The sequence below is a fragment of the Citrus clementina genome, unplaced genomic scaffold, assembly GCF_000493195.1.
Source record: "Citrus clementina cultivar Clemenules unplaced genomic scaffold, Citrus_clementina_v1.0 scaffold_5, whole genome shotgun sequence".
In the NCBI taxonomy this organism is placed as follows: domain Eukaryota; kingdom Viridiplantae; phylum Streptophyta; class Magnoliopsida; order Sapindales; family Rutaceae; genus Citrus; species Citrus x clementina.
The window spans coordinates 19,569,062-19,585,393 of NW_006262201.1; the positions used below are offsets into that span (position 1 = coordinate 19,569,062).

The 16,332-nt window shown below is 30.4% G+C and overlaps 1 protein-coding gene across 3 annotated transcripts; it reads right to left on the reverse strand.

Annotated features, from left to right (window-relative positions):
- Positions 1-11,971: 11,971 nt before the first annotated feature.
- LOC18042049 lies at positions 11,972-15,914 on the reverse strand. 3 transcript variants are annotated; one of them, XM_006432240.2, is made up of 9 exons: positions 15,643-15,914; positions 15,290-15,431; positions 15,094-15,174; positions 14,916-15,004; positions 14,729-14,803; positions 14,145-14,206; positions 13,999-14,046; positions 13,276-13,470; positions 11,972-12,339 (listed from the first exon to the last, which is right to left on the reverse strand). In XM_006432240.2, exons 2-9 carry the CDS (start codon positions 15,410-15,412, stop codon positions 12,248-12,250), a joined length of 765 nt encoding a protein of 254 aa, XP_006432303.1. In that variant the 5' UTR covers positions 15,413-15,431; positions 15,643-15,914; the 3' UTR covers positions 11,972-12,247. The 3 variants fall into 3 exon arrangements, with proteins under 3 accessions (XP_006432303.1, XP_006432304.2, XP_024040193.1); XM_006432241.2 differs by lacking the exon at positions 11,972-12,339 and adding an exon at positions 12,453-12,606; XM_024184425.1 differs by lacking the exon at positions 11,972-12,339 and adding an exon at positions 12,453-12,606 and having other exon boundaries at positions 15,290-15,426; positions 15,643-15,854.
- Between the last annotated feature and the right edge of the window lie 418 nt (positions 15,915-16,332).

Sequence of the window (16,332 nt, forward strand, 5' to 3'; positions counted from 1 at the left end):
TACTTGATGCACTTTAAAGACCACGTCTACATGAAAAGTAGAAACAAAGACTTTCCTAACACCCTGCTGCAACAATTTAACTTCCACCCAGCAAAAAAAGATGTTCCAACAACTCAAGCAGCAACCGGTGAAAAGGAATGAGAGTCATGAGACGAGGACCAACCAGCGTCACAAGAAGTAGAGGGTGCTAAATCTGAAATAGACAACTCACCATAAAAAGAATAAGAAGAAAGAGGCTTAAAAGAGGAGAAAAAAGAGGTACCTCAAATGATGCCTCCCAAACCTAGGCAAAAACACATCATTAAAGATGATAATGACGAGTCAAAAGAAGAGCAAGATGTTGAGCCCCCAATCCCAGTCCTCTCCAGTAAGGGGAAAGAAAAAGTTGCGAAAGATGATATGTCAGGGGAGGATTTAGAAGATATTAATAAAGAACTTGAAGTATACGCCAGTAAGATTACTCAAACAGTTGTAGAGAAGAAGAGCCTATTAGACATCATTGCTGAAATCACTGCTGAGGGCTCTGCTGCAGCAGACCCTGCTCCAATTGTTCCACACCAGACTCCAATCAAGTCCTTAGACTAAGAAATCTAGCAAACGCAAATAGGCCACCTTTGGAAAAACCAAAGCACAAGCAGACCAAACCAACTAAGCCTACAGCCACTACACCTGTTGGAACACCATCAACCAGTCCAACCCCGAGCAAGAAATTAAAGCAACCAGCTGTTCCACCACAAGGTTGACCAAGGACCCCTTGAAAAGTTCAACCAAAAAGCAGTGAACCTTTCAGCTCGTGCTACAAGAACTTATATCACAACAAGGGAGTACCCCTACCAGCCCAATTTAATTTCTTTTAATTTTTGAAACTTTTATTTTTAATTGTTATTTTGCATTTCTTTCGTGTCAACTTATGCATGTCTGGTTTGTTTTGTTTTATGTGCTTGTGAGAACACAACCCCTCTAAAGTTTGAGGGGTTATGTTATAGTGTGATGTGTTTGTGAATGCATGTGTTTGTGTTTGTTTTGAGTGTTATGTGAAGCTCTGTTATCGAGTATTTGTGTATGGCTCAGGAAACCTAATGATGATAAATTGCGTGTCATTTAGTATTTGTGATGGGCAAGTAGCGATGGACATCTTTGTGTTAAGTGTTTGGTTGAGTTTTATGAGAATGCTATAGCAGAAACTAGAAAATCAAAAACGGTAGAAATTTTTCAAGTTTAGGGAGAAAATTTTTGTTGAACTATGTTTGCATAAATTTAGCTCCAATGGTTTAAATTACTGAGTAACCAAGGCTGAGTATGTACCCCATATGCAGACCTGAGTCCAAAAGCAACAAGAGCTATGAGCTTTGTTGTAGCATCGAAAAAAAATTAGAACTAGAAGGTCCTCTGTCTAGGATATTGAGTAGCCCGATTTATTCATGAGCCCCATGATCAGCCTTGAATTAAAGATGTCTATAGATAAGACTGTATTATGAACATTGTTGCAGCAACTTTGATTTGTGTATTGACTGAGGAATTGGATGTCATCACCACAAGTGATAGACATTCACATGAAAAATCAATGATGTAGTTATTAAAAAAATATGTTGCTATAGCATTGTTTTGAACTTGTTTGTGATTTCGATTCCCCCCATGTATGAATGTACTTGTGTCCTCCCTCTAAAGTGTATGTAACATCAGTGCAATATTGTAGAATCTCTACAATTGAATCAAAGTGGCGCACACACACTTTAGACAGAATGAGGCCTAAGTTTAGAACTAAACTACTATGGTGATTTTGCATAGTTAAAGTGGACGATCTGCCGATTGAAGAATCCTTGCAAAACTTAATGGCAGAGCTATGTTATTAATGAGTAATTGTGTGATTGAAGTGTTAATTTTGTTGTCATTACTTGAGGACAAGTAATAGTTTAAGTTTGGGAGTGTGATAACTCTATGAAATGAGAGTTATTATGACACTTTTAGACTTAAATTATTATTACCTAGAGAGTAAACGATATGTTTTTATTGCATTTTAGTTATATTTTGCATGAGTATCAATTTTAGTTTAGTTTCAATCGATTTTGTTGTTTTAAAATATTTTGTGTGCTTAGATTATGTGCACAATTGTAGGTGATTGAAAGTTTAAATATCAAGGAATCAATGCTACTACAATAGGCTTGCAAAAAATGGAAAAAGAACTTGGTTATAGAAGAATTAAAACAAATCTGAAACAATGTAGTTGTTGTAATTGTTGTTGTAACAATCCTGGAGCATTGACAGAGAAGATTGCGATCTGGAGTTTCTTAATTTGGAAGATACATGCCCTAGACTTCTGTTTACCTTAATTTTCAATTATAAAATAAGCATACATACTAAAGAAAAAAGAGAGGCCGTCAACCAAGGAAAAAAGCCAAAAAGAAATTAGAGAAAAACAGAATCCAAGAACGAAATTAAGAGCTACATCAGAGGAGAATTTGCAAAGACCAATCGAGAAACTCAGTCCTTCTTATTCATCTCTTGTTTTCTTGTTTACTTGTTTACTTTTTAATCATGAGAATATGTTTGATGGCTAAAACTCTTTTATTTATTTTACTTTCGCAAATCATGAATTAATTTAATAGTGAATAAGTGATAGACAATCTTAATGGTTCATTAACTGATTATATATATTGTTGAATGTTTGCTATAGCACCTTATTTTGATAATACTTATTTTTATTCGTCATTTCGGCTAACCACCCATTTAATAATACAAAATAAGAAAGAGTCACAAAATGGCATATCTTAGTGGAACATATCAGAGCAATACTTGATTTTATATTGGGTTTCCTGAGTTGAGTTTTACTTGATTTCAAAAGGGTCATGCTAAATCTAAAATTAGTGATGAACTAAATATATGGATTCCCCTTGTAGGATAATTAGAACCTAAGCGTGTAATGTTATATCTTATATTAGCATAACAATTGATTATTGTTAGATTGTATAAAGATATAAGACATCCAACATGCGACAGCTGATGATACAATAGGATTTTGCCCAGCGCTATCGTAGATGTTGTAGCAACTAAAATTAGAAGAAACAATCAAAACCATTAAGAGAGTTTAATCACTCAACTACTTCATTCTCATTTATTTTATCCTTGTGTTTGCTATGAGAGTTTTCTTTATTCTATTTTATTTATTGCATTTTAGTTATTCGATTAGTTTTATTAGTTATCTTATTTTAATTTGAAACAATCGACACTGTTAAGATTATTGTAACAAGCATGATAACATCAATACCTATAGAGACGATCTTGAATACTTATTATTATATTACTTATTGTGCACACTTACACATTGACACTAATAACACAAGAAAAAGTTAGTAAGATAAGAACTTTTAACTAATTATTTTTACAATTTCGTTTAATTTCTTTCCTTAACTTCTAACTAAAGGTTTTCAATTACTTGATTTGTAGAGAGGTAGCAAATGTGTAGGAGTTATAAGCTCTACTAAACAGATCCATAAATTATAAAATTCCATGAAAATGATATGTATATATTAACTTTTATATTTTTAAATGATATGTACATAAAGATTGATTTGTTTATTAATTTGCTTGATTGCTTGAATGTGGAAAGAAGGAAGTGAAAGCGAAGTGGAAATCTAACAAACAACCAAAACAAAAAAATATTTATGTTGGGTATAAAGGCCACTGACTTAATTTATTTTAAGCGTTTTATATAGTCAATGACTATTTAAAGCCTAATATTGTACTCATTGATAACTCTATCAAAAGCGAGTTATTATGACATTTTTAAACTTAAACCAATATTACTTAGACAGTAAATGATGAAATTTTATTGTATTTTTCACTACATTTCGCTTAATCATCCGTTTAAGTTTATTTTTAATAAATTGATTTTGTTTTAAATCATTTTGTGCTCTAATTATGAGCATAATTGTAGGTGCTTAAAAAGCTCAAGTTTTAGAAATTGAATGCTGCTGCAGCAGCAAACTTGCAGAGATGACAAAGAACTTAACTGCAGATGAACTAAATAAGTCTTCTACTACTACTAAAGAAATCAATAAATTAAAAAAAAAAGGTTAATCACTTAAACTTACGTGTCTAAAGAAATCAATAAATTAAAAAAGAAAAAGGTTAATCACTTAAACTTACATGTCATTGACATAAAAGTAACACAGAAGATGAATCGCGTAAGGCCATTCGTCTTCAAACGCAATAGCCTCTACAGCAACCTGTTAAAGAGAAATTTTAATAATGACAATAAGATAAAGAAATTAATTTTTAAATAAGATTAATTATTAAAAAAAAAAAAATTAACCTCAAGCATTAGGTCGTCGCAAATATCAGCAATTTTTTCATACGATTTGGACGCTGAAGCGTCTGTTAAAGAAGAGAAGTCCATCCCACACTTCCAATTCTTCCATTACCCAAATTGAGAATGATTTCAATTTGGGAAAGGCAATACCTGATGACGATGAAGAAGGAGAATTCATTAACGACTCTAACTCTGTAAAATTTTTCTTCGCTGTAACTCAAAATATTCATTAGAAGTGACTTATAATAATTCAATTTATTTATTTATTTCGAAACCGTCGGGCTTGCTTCATTAAATAGATGACTAATTAAATGAATCTTATCGATTAAATGAATAGCTTAATTAATAATTAATCTTATTATGGGCACAAGTAAATGAATGGCTCAAGTACTTTTTTAAATAAAGAATCGCCTAATTCCAACAATTGTAGAAGAAAAAGAGACATTTACTTAATAAAGAATCGACTTATTCCAACAATTGTAGAAGAAAAAGAGACATTTACTTATTATTTACAGCTTTCAGGTTTCGATAATCTTATAGGGTTTCGATATTTGACGGAACCATTCATTTACTTTCTTTTTAAAAAATTAAGTGAATGGCTCAATTGAATGAACGGCCCACGCTCGAATTTACTAAGCTACTGGGCTTGCTTGATTATAGGAATGGCTCAAAGAAGAGGTTTTGAGGATAATTTACAACAGAGTCATTATAGTTTCAAACAAATCAAATAATCTATTAACTTACATGACCCTAATTTTAACTTTTTTAACTTGGGTTTCTTGTTCGTCTTTGACTGTTAAGATTGTTGAAGCATATTAATTTGACTATTTCACTCCAATAATGTAAATATTGATGAATGATTGGTCGTTAAATAGCATGCAAAGAGTGATATGGAACAATTTGATCAAATAAAGAGTTTACATTGCTAATTGTGATCACAAAAGATAAATAGAAGTCCATAATTGGAATGCACAAGAACTCTAGAGATTATGTGCAAATTAAAATAATTCTGTGGACACTTGGGTCATTTACTTTACAAGGATAGATTAAGAATAAACGGGTGGGCCAAATTACCTATTGAAACACGTTTACTAAATAAACTCACTATTAATGGTGTGTTTACTTCATAAAGTGGGAATAGAGTAGAATGAGAATGAGTTGGGGATGGGCTGGAATGGAAATGAGATTTCAATATTTACTTGGCAAAAATAAATGAGAATAGCAATGTGCTGAAATATTATTGATGTGTTTACTTGCCAAAATAAATGAGAATGAGAATCAATTTATCAAAATACCCATAGCATTAAATAATGTAATTTTCATTAACTAGATACATGTATATATATTATTAAAAATAATAATATTAATTAAAAAATAAAATTAATAATAATAGTAAATGTTAATAATGATAATATTAATAATAACTAAAATAATAAATTTAATAAAATTTAATAATAATAATAATGACATTTAAAATAATAAAATTAATTATGATTTGACCAAGGATAATTCGAAAAATATGAAAAAATTATAGGGATACAAAAATCAGTTTAGAGAATGGGAATCCTCATTCCCAACCCCCCATGAGAATGTGATTCACATTTCTTATTCCTAAATTATGTGGGACCTACACATTTTATTCTCATTCTCAAATTATATTTTTACCAAGTAAACATAAATTCATTCTCATCTCTTTATTTCTATTCCATAAACCCTCAAGTAAACATACCATAAATTTTAAAAGTTTTACTTAAAGATAGGGATGGCAATAAAATCTGGATCCGGCCTGCATCTACAAGGATCTGGAAGATCCAGATTCGAAAAAATACGGATTCGCATGTTAAAAAATGCAGATCCGGATATAGAAAATTAGAATCCACACGGATCCGGATCCTAATCCAGATGCAAGTGCATCCGAAAAGCTAGATATCTAAATCCATTTAATTTTTATATTAAATTAAAATATATATTAACTTAAAGTAAAAACAAATTTAACTTAAGTCCCTCACCCTAATGTCAATATCGCATTCACACACACGCTCACAATACTTCACTAGCAGCTGCGACCCACAAATCCTTAACACCCAAATCCCCCAATTTCGTAAGGATGTCATCGTCTGTCTCATGGCCTCGCCTAAACCTTGTGTCCAAGCCTCGCCCTGAGTCGGTTGTTGTCGGTACACGCTGCACATCTCGCCGTTATCGAATCCTTGCCATCATCGAAGCCTCGACTAAGCACGCCGCTATCACTGTTGTCCAAGCCTCGCCTAATTGGATATTTCTTTTGTTTCCGTTTTTTTGGTATTATTAATTACATGGCATTTATTTTTTCTAGTTAATGATTTGGTATTTTGATTGATTGGTTGGTTATATTTAATGAGTTTAATCTAATGTAACTTGTTTAAACTTCAAAATTTTACTGGCTCAATTTAATTTTCTTTGCTGATTTGTTTAGTCACTTTAATTAAATGCATTAATTTTTAATATAATGTAAATGTTTAATAGGTTTTGGGATTAGGTTTTAATTTGGTAAATTGTTGAATTTTTAAATTATATTTTTAATTATTAAAATTTAATTTTTGTGGATCCGGATATTCAGGATATCCGCCCGCAATCTAAATTGATATTACCCACATCCAGATCTGCAAAAAAATTTACAGATGTGGATTCGAATCCATATTTGAATTTTACCATCTCTACTCAAAAAAACCCATCTAAATACTCAATATACCCTTACTAAATGTTTTAGTTTATTAAACTAAAAACTAAGATATCATTCATATGCTTTACAACAAACATAAACAATACTTTCAATTATTTATTTTGGAATAAAAACTCATGATGCAAAACTAATTTACCAAACGTATGTTTGAAAAGAAAAATTATTTGTACAAAAATACTTATACGCAATCTAATTAATTTTTAATGAAAAATGTGTGCGTGTATTTTAATAATATTATGATTTGTGTGTCTATTTTAAGGTAGCATTAGAATTATAAAGAATTATAGTTTTTAATTACAAAGTTAATAAAAAAATATATTTAATGAATAAATATTTATTTTATTATATTTTTAAATTTATAATAATTATTAATATTCTTAATTATGTACATCACATTTTTTTTATTAAATTTAATTTTAATTATATAAATTAAAATTATTGATAAGGGCAATATAAATGATACATTTTTACTATTAACATAGTACGAAATTAATACTTTCTTAGAATAAACTATTTATTATTATTAATTATTAATATTAAATAAATATAATACTATTATTTTTAAATAAATATAATAATATTATATTTTCAAAGAAAGATAGGATATAATAATATTATTTTTAAGTAATTTAAACTTGGAATCAAACCAAGTTATTATTTAGTTAAATATAATAATATTATTTAAATATAATAATATTATTTAAATAAATATAATATTATTTAAAATATTTATTAAATTTAATTATAGTAAATTTAATAAGAGAAGGGTAAAAAAGAAGGGTAAATATAAAATAAAACATTATTTTATTTTATATAATTATATTAAATAAAATTAATATTATTTGAATTTAATATAATTATATTTAATTTATTATTGTATAAAATAATAATATAATATTATTTAGTACAAAATTAATATTTTCATAGAATAAATTATTTATTATTATTAATTATTACTATTAAATAAATATAGTAATATTTATTAGTTCTCTATTAATATAATAGTATTATTTTTAAGTAATTTTAACTTTTAATCAGTGTAAAATATTATTTAGTTAAATATAATAATATTATTCAAACAAATATAAAATATTCTCACTCCCACCTCTCCCCATGGAAGGCCTACTCCCACTTCTCACTCCAAAAATAAGTGGGGCCCATTGAGTGGGATTTCTAATATTTCCTTAAATTGTTGAAGTATTAAGGTTTCTCAATTTTCTAATCTCAAATCATTCTATCACATGCCAATAGGTCTTTTGTCCAGTGGGAGAATCATTGCATTTACAATGTTGAGAGTAAAGATTCGAACTTTCATAAAAACATTATGGGGGTTAGTTTCAGTTTTCCCTTGATTATCAAATAATTGAGTGGAGTCAGTCTATTCCTCATGAAATGTGAGTGAAGTGGACACTCCTCGAATATTAGGGAGGGTTTAAAAAATCTGGGCCGCGCTTCAGATCCTATATAACAGTATTAAAAAAAATCATTCTATCACATCAATGATACTTGAGGAATCTTTAAGAGGCATTTCTCATTATTTTTTTTTTTTTTATTGCTTCGCTTACAGCACATATTGCACTTTGATAATGTTAGTTTGGTATTTTCTATTGATATACATAAATATTACATACAATTTTTTTGCTGGAAAATTTTTAAATACTTTAAAAACACTAATAATCAAAATGTTCAATAGTAATAAATAAGCTATAAATTCATATTTTATTCGGTATTTTATATTCAAACAACTAACATTTTGATTTGACTTTTTGGAATGAACAAAAATTTTGACTTATAAAAATTATTAATAAAAAAGTTCAAATTTATTATTCTATGCATTTTAGCGTCCAAAATTTTAATTTATCTTATGGGTATTTTATAATTAAAATTTTTAAATAAAGATTTGCTGAGTAGTTTGTTGGGTAATAGCCATGCAATTAATTCTTTTATGCAAAACAAATTCGACTATAAAATGTTTCTCTGCATTTTCTATACTCAATACAACGACTACAACAGTTCAAAGTCATATATTCAATTATACGATGGATCAAATATGATAAAAAAATGTGTGGAAAAAATAACGAAAACATTGAATTAAGTTTAATGAGGACAATATGTTAAAGAAAATTTTAATAATGAGAAAGATTATTGCTTAATAGTTTATGGTGAGTGCAAAGAGTCAAGTAAATTTTTTTTTTTTAAATGTCCTTTTTGATCATTTTTATTTTGAAAAAAGTATTTTTATGGATTAAAATGACCCTACCCTAATATTATTAAAAAGAATAAATTATTCAAAAAAGAAAGTGTATCAAATCTAAATCGGATCTTTGTGGATTTGGGTCATATAAGAATTCTTTTATCTAGGTTGTCGTGTGTAGTTGAATAATGCATGGTAACATTTTTTCAATTATTTTTTTCTTATCTCAATAAAAATGAAATCATTTGATATCTAAAAGAATTACATATGTGATGTACCCGAGAGAAAAATTACTATAAAAAACTCATTTAGTACTGAAAGAAATAATGAATATTCAGTATTAAAATATTCGAGTTCTATATATCCGGGTAATTTTCAATTTGTCACCTAAACTTCTAATATATCCAACTAATTAAAACCTAAGTCTGGCAACCCTGATGAATGTGTAGCATATCAATTTGCATATCGCCTTCGAGCTGGACTTGAGCATGGATTGGATAATAATACACCGCTTATTCCATGTTTTAGCATTCCATGTATTCGATTATGTTCACTTATCATTTGTTTCATAACAATCAACCAATATTTGCAGATCGGACAGAAGCAATTGATGGACCGTTCCAATGTGTCATTTATTGGCCACAACTACAATATGAAAATGCAGAATCAGGTTCAAGTTATTAGTGGGGAAGTTGTGCGTCAATTATGTGGTGTCAGGAGACCAATGAAAAGTTTAGTGCGACTGGTAGTAATTCGAGATCTACACTAACAAATTCTCGATTAGGCTGATGTGCTGCACAATCAAGCTCTCCAGGGATGGATAATGGCTGAAGTTAGAGCAAATTACTATCGCATCAATTGGTTATCTTTCGTGCTAACTAATTCACTAACCTTGGTGACTGAAGCACACCGTTTCAGACAAATTTTTTTAAGGACAACCAACTTAGACTCTTTCCTAGTGCCAACCAAGGATAGATTAATGGCTAATTGAAACAAACATTTGCACTCATATCTTCTGCACGTGAAATGGAAGACGAATTTGATCACATGGAGGGGTTAAATTATTGTTTGGGACCGCAGAAGGAAAGTCTCCTCCTTTCACAGTATAAGAATCCCATAAAAATTTATAATATGATCGTTCTCTTGAATTATTGATTAAACAGAAACAGAATTTTTTGCACTTACGCTCACCACCATGTGCGAGACTTTTCCTTTTGCTTTTTTTGTATATCCACTTTTCACTTTATTTTTTCTTTCCAGAATTACCCCTGTAAAAAAAAAACTGTTAGTTTTTATTTTATTCTCGCTCCCTCCGCTCCTTCCCTACCCCTCCACCTCTTCCCCCTCCCTCTCTTCAGCATAATCATCATCACAACCTATCTTCACCCTAACTACTTATCTTCGTCAACAAGAAGTTCATCATCATCACCATCATTACTACCACCTCCTCCGCCACACGTCTTCATAACAAAAAGTTTATTACCATCATCACCACCGCCTCCACCTCCACCAATATATGAATAAATTTTAATATTGGGTTCTGTTAAATTTAATGAATAAATGGTGGATTTTGTTGTTATTGATGGTATTAATTTTGGTTTTCATAATAATTTGAGATTTCAATTTCAGATTTGATTAATAATTAATATTTGATTCAAAATGTCAATTAATTAAAAACACTAAGAGAAATGTGAGAAATGAGAAATTAATCTATTAAAAGCCTAAGAGAGAAGAACAAATTTATTTTTAATTATAAAAAGTATTTGGTTTTAATTTTTTATATTTTTTTAAGATTTAGAATAAATAACATCAATTAAAAAATGGTACTAACAAGATAAATTAAGACTCTTTCTATCATTTTTCTTTTCTGTGCGTAACAAATACCATATTACCTACCCAAGTGAGTTAACTTCTACCAATGGGTCTTTAGTCCAATAGGAGAAACCTTGCACTTACAATGTTGAGTGCAATGATTCGAGCCTCCATAAGAGTATTATGGAAGTTAGTTTTAGTTAACCTCTCAATTATCAACTAATTAAGTGAAAACAGTCTCTTCTTTATGAAATATGAGTGGAGTAGATATCTTTCGAATATTAAATAAGGTTTAAAGTATTTTGATAAATACTTCAGTGGGTTAATGTATAACAGTAGTCCCAGTTGTAAATAAAAATATACTGGGAATTGTACTGAAGTGTACTTTTATACATTGTGTTACTCCTGTGCTGTTCATAACAACTTTAATCTAACAGTGCGAAAGAATTTATACATGCTCACTCCTTTGAATTGTTTGAACTTAACAAAAAAATAAAAAACTTCCGCCACTGACAACATAATTTCCTCTCCAAGGTAGCTCTTCTATTTTAGATTAAATGAAATTAGATCAGGAACAAATAACTGCCTTTTCATTATTTCGACTGCGTGGATTAACCTTTTAAATTTCAGCATATTTCAAAACACAAAGTTGAATAAATATACAGATGTCTGAAGCTCGAGAAATGAAGCAATAGGATAATCATGATTATGGCATTCCTCTAAAACTTCAGCTATATGTAAATGAATTACTTCATATTTGCCTATTCCTCTGCAGTTAAGAGGATGCTCTCTTAATTGTAGATTGTATTGATCATTACCATGTACAACCAGAGGAAAAGGAAAGATTTTCGGCGATGATTTACAATAGCAAGCTGTGAGGAAACAATGAGAAGCAGACCATAGTGTGAATTCAAATCGAAAGAATGTACTGCTATATTATTTGAAGAAATTCTACAATATTAACTTCATCCACAATTAAGGACTAGTGATAATACAAATTATCCTATCTATTTCCTACAAAAAATGCTGCCAACAAAAAAATTAGCCAAGTCTCAAAGGAAATAAAAATCTAACAGCTCTATGCCTTAATTATAAATAATGTTAAATAATGTTTTAAGTCCATCTCACTTTTGAAGACGAGAGGCTGGACAGGCATCCAATATCTCTTGTCAGCTTGAAACAAAAGCAGTACCTCAAAAGCCTATATCCTTCAGGCAGTTTTTTGGACCAGTGCATCAGATCTGAGACCTTGACCTTGACCTTGACTACGGCCACGAGGCCTTCCAAATCCACGACCACGGCCTGTAACATTCCATGCAGCAATAGTTCAGTAATATACTTGTCAAAGGCATAGTTTTTGCAGAAAACTTCATCACCCCAAAGAGCACAATAAAAGATAAGTTATAATGACCAAATATTTGCTGTAAACTGGTTGAAAACAATATCTGCAATTACAAAGCCACAAGAAACAGGCTCATTCTGCATCTTGTTGTGGCAATTTAACATCAGAAACAGTTGGGTACTGTGGTCCATGGCTATGATTCCATTGATATAAGCAAACATGAATCACTGCATCAACATAGTTAATCATCTCGTATGAGAAATTTATAACAGTGTCTGACAATGTATCTTTAAGAAAAAAGAATAAACAATTAAAGTTGAGAGATGTTTTCAAGAACTAATATCCACTTTTCATGAGATCTTTACAAAATCTTGATAAGAATGACTTATAGTTACAGTAGGTAGACAATTGGAAAGATTAACAAATATAAAATAAGAGGCAAAAAGAGCCATTTTTTAAAGGTTTACATAGAAGCATTTTACGCTTATGTAGATATCTCCACTTTCTCGATAGCTACACAATTTTTGGTTGGTCCTTTTTCTGTTTTTGAACGCTGAGACAGACCATTTGACTAAAGTTTTAGACTATTTAGGATCACCAAAATAACAAGATATTCCATAGAAAATATTGAATACCGAAAAGGAAAAATATTAAAAATGGTAAGGATGGAGTAGCAAACTAACCACTGCCAAAATCATTAAGAAAAAAGGCTTCAAGAATTGATTTTTTTTGTGGCAATAGTAAAATAAAAAAAAAAAGGGGAAATGGCAGATAGACAAAAAGCAAACCACAAAAATAGTAAAATAATAAGAAAACAAATTTGTCAACACCATGTAACTGTTTTGCAAGGATAAAACTTAAACTGTAAGAACAAGAGAAAGCCAAGAGGCAATTACCACGGCCTTGAGGAGGCAAGGCCCCTGATCCACCATAACCACTGTAATATTCTGATTCCTGCTGCATATTTCCATCATATCGCCTTCCATGCCCCCAGAAACTGCGTCCTGCAGCACGACCTCTGCCTCTACCTCCATATCCAGCCCCACCATCCCAATGACCATTATTGTACTCCGGGACTCCATTGTTATTACCTGCATAAAGAACAAAAATTGTAATTCATTTCAGTTTCACTTCATACTTGAGTAAGCTCAGAAGTCAATATCCTATTTAACAAAGCCCATTGGCTTTATCCAGCTACGACACAGTTAACCAAAAATATTAACCAATATTATATCACTTATATCTAAAATATTTCAACAATTCATCATTGTAGCACCAGGACATTTGTCACCTCTCACCATGGCAAACCGAATGAATTAACAACTATATGTCCTCAATGAGTAATAAGATGTCTCTTGTTTCTACTGCCAAATCTGAGAAGTATTGATACTGTTTTACTGATCACAACTCAAATGGAATTCATAGTTGCATAACAAGTAATGATTCAGCATTATGACCATCACTATTATGAAAATTTTACAAACTTTGGCATTTCTTTTTGTTGACATTTCCAAAAGGCTTTATGCAGAATTTGTAGCACTACAGGAGACATATGCTTATAATCTGAACAAGACAACAGATAAGTTCAATATAATCTGAACAATTGGAAATAAAGTTACCTCCATTCCTTGCTTGACGACGTCCCTTGTCTCGCATGCCATGCAAGGCTTCAAAATTTTTACAACATTTAAGTATAAAAATTAATTTAAGCTAAACAATTGGAAGAAGAAAATAGCTCAAGCATTAGTGAAACACAATAGTTCACCTCGTCCATCGTCATAATCAGCCAATGGCTTCACTTGATCAGTTGGGACTGGTGGTTGGTATCTGCAATTGAGCAAAACCAGTATATCAAAATCACATGTTATCAAGATTCTACGAGTAATGCATGAAACATTGATGCTCAAAGACATCAAAGCAGCTCAGGTAATTTAAACACATTATCACTTGAACAAGAAGTATCATTAAAAAACTAAATATGATAAAAAGAAATGGCCACAAAAAGGAATTGAGAAAAAGAAAAAATAAATTTAGAAACTTCTCTGTTATTTATATGTTATTATGTCACAAATAAGCATATACTTTCATTGGTTGGCTGTGAGGATTATGATTCACTCAGTTACGCCCTCACTCTTACGCTCTGTAACTATGGCCTGTTCCTGAACTTCAAAAGAGTTTAATAACAAAATACTCAATATGTTGCCACCATGGTTGTTCAAGAATCAATAACTTAGAAGCCAGGAATGAGTTTTATTGAATAATATACATGCCAATATGCCATCCTACATTGATATCAACATATGATAAAGACCAAAACAAATGAAATATAGATTTTAGAAATCCATTTACCCTAAGGAAGATGAATCCAACTCCTTCCTTGACAAAGTAATTGTGATAGCTGAGACATGACGAGTGGTTTCTAGTCTGCAGAAGTAACTCATAAGTTATTCAAATAATATAATATATCAGCAAATATATACAGTCACATGCATATGCATACAGTAAAATTTCAGAAAAAAAAATTTGGGATTCTTACGGAAGAAGCCCTTCCTCTAGTGGCTCCCACACATCAGTTATATCAATAGATCCTGTCGACGTGTTCTGATGGAGACCAACAACCCTCCTCTACAAACAATTAGATAAACAACATGCAAATTATAGACAAGAATTAGAAGAAAAAAATATCAATAAAACTGCTATTAGTAAAACGGCACCTTTAGTAATTCAGCAATCATCACAGTCTTGTTGATGGCTCTACCAGTAGCTTTGAGGACAACCTCATTGGCGCCTTTCTCCTAATAGGAATAAAATTAATTAAAAATTAACGAAATACAGGCAGCGTACATGCAAGAATAAAGAAAGTACAAACAGGATAAAGCGTTCCAAAAGAATAAATAAATAAATAAAAACCTCAAGCAGAGAAATAGCATAAGAAATGTAATTCCTGAGTCTGCCTTGAGCTGTTATCCTCAATTCATTCTCGCTAATGGCCGTCTCCGTCTTTGGCTTCTCCACCTTCTGGTATCGATCCATCTTGCTCTCGCTCTCTGTGCTTCATTATTTCAAACAAAATTTCTAAATAATTAATAATTATCATAATTTTAACAATTTCACAGAAAATCAAATAATTTTTTTTCTCATGAACCAAACAAATATAAAATTGATCTCCTATGAATCTTTCAACAGCAAGCAAAATTTTAAAAAAAATAAATAAATAAAAGCTTAAATAAACGACAATGTCGAATAATGAGACTGAACTATACCGGTAAAACGGACTGTCGTTGGTTGGACTCTGCTCGATTGCTCGTTCTCTTTCGCTAGATTGGATTTGAATTTTTTTGTTTTTATATTTTTATTTTTCCGTTTATTTCACAAAAATTCAAATAATTTTTCTTCCTTGCTTCGCTGAATTTGTAAGAGGCCGCCAGTGGCGCGCTCTTTTTTTGGATATTTATCTTGCGCGAGTTAGGGTTTTTGAACGTGGGCCCAACGCTGAAGATCTTCATTACTGATTGGGCATGCCGTTGATATCTTGCCACGCAAAATTGAATTTCAAATTTTTATGATTGCATCATATATTCAGTGTCGTGCGGGGGCGGTGCTTGTTGCGGGGTTTGTTATTATTAAATTTATACCAATAAAAAATTTAAATTATCAAATTTATAATCTACAGTAAATTTTTATTTTTTAAAAAAAATCATCCGATTTGAGTTTTAACAATTATCAAACATAGTTATAATCCACAACTGATTTTTTACAGGTTTGCTAATTTAAAATCACAAATATAAAATAATCTTTTTAACAATGCATAAATACTTAAATTATATAATTCAAATTATAAATTTATAATAATAGCCTAAAAATCTGCAAACAATACTTAATTTTAGATTTATTAATGCAAATAAGAAATTAAAATTCCAACATTAAAAATAAATACACAAAACATATTAATC

Bases quoted from the DNA above. Each gene is read 5' to 3' on its own strand.
- LOC18042049 (XM_006432241.2), bottom strand. From the start codon at position 15,412: ATGGATCGATACCAGAAGGTGGAGAAGCCAAAGACGGAGACGGCCATT. The intron at 15,005-15,093 runs GTGCCGTTTTAC...AATTGTTTGTAG, and splicing joins TGATTGCTGAATTACTAAAG to AGGAGGGTTGTTGGTCTCCA. The intron at 14,207-14,728 runs GTAAATGGATTT...GCTCAATTGCAG, and splicing joins TTGGATTCATCTTCCTTAGG to ATACCAACCACCAGTCCCAA.